The sequence below is a fragment of the Camelus bactrianus genome, chromosome 25 (genome assembly GCF_048773025.1).
Source record: "Camelus bactrianus isolate YW-2024 breed Bactrian camel chromosome 25, ASM4877302v1, whole genome shotgun sequence".
Taxonomy (NCBI): domain Eukaryota; kingdom Metazoa; phylum Chordata; class Mammalia; order Artiodactyla; family Camelidae; genus Camelus; species Camelus bactrianus.
The window spans coordinates 10,959,975-10,965,974 of NC_133563.1; the positions used below are offsets into that span (position 1 = coordinate 10,959,975).

The 6,000-nt window shown below is 35.4% G+C and overlaps 1 protein-coding gene across 1 annotated transcript in view; it reads left to right on the top strand.

The window, feature by feature from the left end:
- Window positions 1-4,774, top strand: part of DCAF13 (DDB1 and CUL4 associated factor 13) — a 29,542-nt gene extending 24,768 nt beyond the window's left edge. Inside the window, exons 9-11 of the mRNA XM_010955798.3 lie at window positions 1,830-1,965; window positions 3,119-3,282; window positions 4,132-4,774. Of these exons, the coding sequence (XP_010954100.3) occupies window positions 1,830-1,965; window positions 3,119-3,282; window positions 4,132-4,219 (388 nt within the window). The 3' untranslated portion in view covers window positions 4,220-4,774. The remainder of the gene's footprint in view (window positions 1-1,829; window positions 1,966-3,118; window positions 3,283-4,131) is intronic.
- Window positions 4,775-6,000: the final 1,226 nt, after the last annotated feature.

A 6,000-nucleotide genomic window follows, 5' to 3' on the forward strand; every position in this document is an offset into this window, starting at 1 on the left:
TATGGAGATTCTTCAAAAAACTAAAAATAGACTTAGCATATGATCTAGCATTCCCACTTCTGGGCATATCCAGAGGGAACTCTGATTCAAAAAGATACACACACCCCAGTGTTCATAGCAGCACTATATATGATAGTCAAGACATGGAAGCAACCTAAATGTCCATCTACAGATGACTGGATAAAGAAGTTGTGGTATATTTATACAGTGGAATACTACTCAGCCATAAAAAAGAATAAAATGCCATTCACCGCAACATGAATGGACCTAGATATTGTCATTCTAAGTGAAGTAAGCCAGAAAGAGAAAAAGAAAAAAAAAAAAAAAACAAGAACACTATGAACTCATCTACAGAACAGAATAAGACTGACAGACATAGTAAACGATCTTTTGGTTACCAGGGAAAGGGGGTAGGAAGGGATAAATTTGAGTTTGAGATTTACTAATGTTAGCCACTATATATAAAAATAGATTTTAAAAAAGTTTCTTTTGTGTAGCACAGGGAAGTATGTTCAATATCTTGTAATAACCTTTAATGAAAAAGACTATGAAATTGAATGTATGTATATATATGCATGACTGGGACATTGAGCTGTACACCAAAATTGACACATTGTAACTGACTGTTCTTCAATTTTAAAAAGAAAACCAAACCAAAAAATTACTTAATATTTAAATTCAGTTCACTTCTGTGTAAAAAAAAAGGCATCTTAAATAGGTAGAGATTGTAAGAATTGAGTCTTGTAAAAAGTAGAGCACTGAGAGAAGAAAATGCAGTCTGTCTCATCTGCTTTTCTTTTTAACAGGATGTTCTTTCTAACCATCCTCCCTGTTTTAGAAATGTTTATTTTGGTTTATCTACATGTTCATTCAAGAGCTCAAAATGTATCTGTTAGAAAGGAAGAAACAGACTAGTGAGTGTACTTCTGAGATATTTTTATAGATGGGAATTATTTGATTTCATCATCATGTATGGGTTTTCTTTTACTGTGCAGAGTTTACTGAGCATGTTTCCATTCTCTCAAGTAGTCTGCATTTTGAATCACTTAATCCAGATATGGAAATTTTACTTCTCTAGAAATGCCATCTTTTTATTTTTTCTGACCTTGTCTTTTACTTACTTTTTATTGCTCTACTTAACACTTCCTAATATAGTATCTTCTGTGAATTCACTTAGCATGTTTCCCAGCCTTTCCAAATAGGTGAGATTTGACATCCCCATTTTTTAAATGATTCTTACCTCAACTCATCAGACACTTCTGTAGCCCTCCCTTTCTTTTTGCATATGTAAATCATCAACTCTCACTTCAGTTAAGGTTTTTAATTTGACCAAAACAGAAATCAGACATTAGGATCAACATATAAGGATGTACTCTTTGAATGCCATTGCATTTATTTTCCAGTAAAATGAAACTTAAAAAAAAAGTGTGGTTGACCTGAATTGATTTGGGAGTGGTGGGGGGAGAGACTTATTAAAAGCAACCTGTCTTATTATTATAAAATTACTCCAGCTTCAGTATAATCTTACTTGTATTATATACCTTCAGTTATCTTGTGAACTTTTCTGGACATCTAGTTTTGCTTAGTTTGTTTATACTTATTTTTCTTATTGGATTATAACTTCTCTGAGGGCAGAAATTTTTTTTTTAATTCCCCAGCACTTAGCATAGAACCTTGTTAGTTTGGTTCAAAAAAATACATTTAAATGAGTTTTAATTTCTCTTTGGTCTCTTAGGACTCAGAAGTGTTAACCTGATACTTAATAGGCAGTGGTTAAAGAAAATTGATACCAAAATCCTAAGAATTTTAACTTAACCCCTCTTCTATAGGGAAGTCTATCACACAAAGAGAATGCAACATGTTATCTGTGTAAAATGGACTTCTGACAGCAAGTACATTATGTGTGGATCTGATGAAATGAACATTCGTCTGTGGAAAGCTAATGCTTCAGAAAAATTGGGTGTGGTAAGGGACCCCATTTTCATTCATTGTCATAAAGCTAGTTTCTAATTTTATTCAGTATCATATTTAAAGAGAATTTACTTGAAGTGCTTTAGTTGTGATTAAAAAAAAGCTAGCAACAAAACAGACAAGATTGTATTGAAATTTACTTTTTTCATGTCAAAGGCACCTTCAGAGGCCTTTGTTAATTCAGATGTTTGATCATATTCAAGCTTTCTTGTTTCTTTGTGTTTTTCTTTAGGTAGGGAGAGAAGATGTAGGGATTAGAAGCTTAGACCTTAGAACACCTGCTTCTTCTGTTAAAGGAATAGTAATCAGGCAAATCAAAGGCTGCAAGTCCCTGTGAGGTATTTTAATATCAAAGGCACAGTGAAACACTTAACTTTAAAAAGAATACATAGCTTCAGACTAAAAAAGTTTCAATGAAAATATAACAGATATTAATTGGCTAGCTAACTCTGTGTTGTGAATTATGGATAATTTTTTTTGTTCTTAATGTTTTTCTAAATGTCTCATGATTCTGATAAGAAACATAGAGTGTTTATATTTGAAACAATTTTAAGTTTAAGAAGGAAGAGTTAAGTGTGGGTTGTATTCTGTTTAGCCCTAGTAGAAAAGTCAAGGTATGATAAGTGGTAATTACAGATAACTTTATTTTAGGTTTAATAATCAGTAAGTATTGCACTGTGCCTAGGTTTCAGTTCATCATTAAATGTTCCCCTAAATCAGACCATCCTTAACAATTATTAAACAGAGACTGTTTATTACGGCATCAAACACTTTTTCTTTTTGTTTCAGTAGTTATTTTTACAGGAAAAAAAAATTCTGAGTGATTCATTTAGGTGCTTTTTCTCTATATTATTTATGCCTAGGGTAGGTCCACACTCAGTGGTCTACACAGCTCAACCCTCAGCACTGTTCTTTTTCACTTGGTGGCTCCCATCCACATTGTAGCCATGCAACCTAAAAGGAAATTCAGTGCTCACAGACCTGGTATCACTAACATAACCTTGTGAAGGGTACAGTTACGCTAGCAATTTTGGTTGCATGTCATAAAAGTTTAGTATTGAGGGAGAAAACTTTGCTTCCTAACTTTGCTATCCTGAAGCAAGACAAAGAAAACACCATTCATTAAACTATCAAAATGCATTTTCAGCTTACATCACGAGAAAAAGCAGCCACAGATTATAACCAGAAGTTAAAGGAGAAATTTCAGCATCATCCTCATATAAAACGTATCTCTCGTCACCGACATCTACCAAAATCTATCTACAGCCAGATTCAGGAACAGCGCATCATGAAAGAAGCTCGACGACGAAAGTACGTTTTGGAGCATTTGACTCTCTCTCAGTACCTTTTTCTAACTTTCCCCTGGTGTCTCACCGAAAACAAACAGAAAACCTGCCTTTCAAGGGAATAGTTTATGTTGTACATTGGAGGTGTTTTTGAATACTTCTCTGGTCTTTTTTCTTTTTCCTGATAAAAGGGGAGCGATGGTCATCTCACATGGTGAGAATTTTCATTACCTGTTTTTGACAATATGTTAAAAGGGCAAACAATGAAAATAACTTACATTAAATAAGAAAATGTTTCTGCTCATACTGATAAACATTAAGTGGGTAATATTTTTTTAATGAGTTCTAATGTAGCTGGAATTAAGAGGTATTATCTTTTTTCCAAGTTAAAAACTGCAAAGAACACCTCTTCTCATATGCTTTATCATAACATTTGGAATGTACCATTTTGGCACTGGGGCAGAGCTTTCCGTAACCACCTCTGTTTCCCCTGTGGAATATTCTTCTCTTTGCAGTCCTTAAATTTATGTAAAGTATTATAGAAATTCTAAGAGTTTTGTTTTTTTTTTTTTAGTTAGACTATACAAATTATTATTATTTTGTTGTGTTTGGGTAGATGTTGGAGTTGAGCCACTTTTAAATATTTTAATATCTACAGCAGGTTTTTAAACCTAGTAAAGAATACTGATATGTAAATAAGCAATTTAAAAAGTTAACAAAAGTTGATTTCTAGCTACTTTTTACCTAACCTCATTGTGAAAAGTTTTTTCAGTAGGTGGTTTTCCAGTGGAAAAAAATGCTTTTGTGATTTTTCTGAGTTAAGATGATTTGTCATAAACTTGCTTACACTTTGTATATTTTGTTTTATTTCTAGGGAACTGAATCGTATCAAACATAGCAAGCCCGGGTCTGTCCAGATTGTGTCAGAGAAGAAGAAGCACATAGTGGCCGTTGTGAAATAAGATTTGGTGTTCTGCCGATGCCGGTGTATAATTATTTGTTCTGTTTTGGTTTGTGAACTCTACAAGGAAAAGGACAGCTCTAGTGTGACAAGTCTAGTTGTGTGCATAGAGCGTGATCGTTGCGCATTTTCGCTGTCCTGAACACTGTGGCCTGGTTGATAAGACTATCCAACATCTTATTCGTGATCTTCTTCCTTGCATCATTGGAGGATACAGTATTTACAAACCAACTTATTTTTTGCTGTTAGAAATTGCAGGTATACTTTGGCTTTGATCTGTTATTTTAGATGCTCTACATTTGAATTTACATTTAAGACCAAACCTCTCTTTTGTTACCTTTAATATTACTTTGGATAATTATTGCAGTGATTCTTCCTAGGATTCCATAAAACATGTAGAAGAATTATGTCAACTTTTTTGATTGAATTTACTTTCTGTGCTTTATATTTGGCTTTTTGAGACTTTAAAGATGACCAGCCTACATTTATATACTTTATAAAGAGTAATAATTATAACTTATGGTCAGGTCAAGATAATAAAACACCCTTTTTTTCAGCCTTGTGACTTTGATCCAGTTCTGCTAAATAAATTCTCTTTAATCTCACTAAATCATAAATAGGACATAAGGTGGGTTTTTGTTTTTGTTTTTAATCATCAGCTATATGTACAAAAAAAGGAATACATACATTTGTAGTAAAAAGTATTAAAAATGCACAGGGATGATAAAGATCAAAATCTGGAGAGCAGGAGGAGGATACACTCAGGGTGGGATACACGGGAGATTTCAACTCTTTTGATAAGATTTATTTCTTAAGCTGTGTGTTCATTCTGTTATTTTTTTTTATGCTTTCTTGGTTATCTTAAATACTTCATCATATTTTTCTCAAGGCTGAGGAAAGATCAACCATCTACCCTTTAATCCTTATGATCTATTGTAGGCTTCAAGTTACTTGATTGACAAGGTGACCCAAGTTCTCTTGTGCATCTGTACTGTTACTAGTTTGGGTGCGGTTTCAAAGAAAATATGCAAACACTGATCCATAAACATGAGCTTCTGTGTCATTTTGATTCCATCAAGAAGCAGGTGCCTACAGATTAGATGTGTTGTAAGAGATTTATTGGAGGGAACTGTCTTTGAAGGATAAAGAGGAGGGAGCAGGAGGAGGCAGAGAGAGCCCTCTGTCTGGACTCTAGGCTTGACTCCTGTGGCAGGAGGGCGGGAAGGAAGGCAGACTGGGTTGGAAGAGCCTCAGACTGCAGTGGTGTTCCTAAAAAGGCTGGGCCAGGCAGATGGGGTGTCCTTGAGTCAAAGTTCTTTGTTGGAGGAGTCCCATATTGTGCAAGGACAGGCTGGCACTAGTACCCTGTGTTCAGTCAGTGGCAGAGAACAGCCCTGGGGAAGCCTGGCATTGCAGCAAAGGTGGCAGTGAGTCCAGAGGTGTGGTGGCGAGGACCCCTCAGCTGGGACTCAGCTGTGCTTCCTGCAGCCAGTTCTCTTGAAGGAATTCTGAACAGAGCTTTCTGTAGCTGCACCTCCTGCGCCGCACAGATCCACTTCTTGCAGGATCAGAGAGCAACTCCATGATTTCCGTGTACCTCTCTTAAGGAGTTGAATTAGATCATCAGTATCCCCTGTCACTGAAGGGCCACAACTAGTATTTGTCCTCTCTGTCTTCCATCATCCATTTTAAAAGTTCCTCATCCACAGCTATCATTTTAGCAGGTTTTTGGTGGCTTACCTAGTGCTGTGACCTGAACCTTTATTCTTAAAGGGTCCAAAC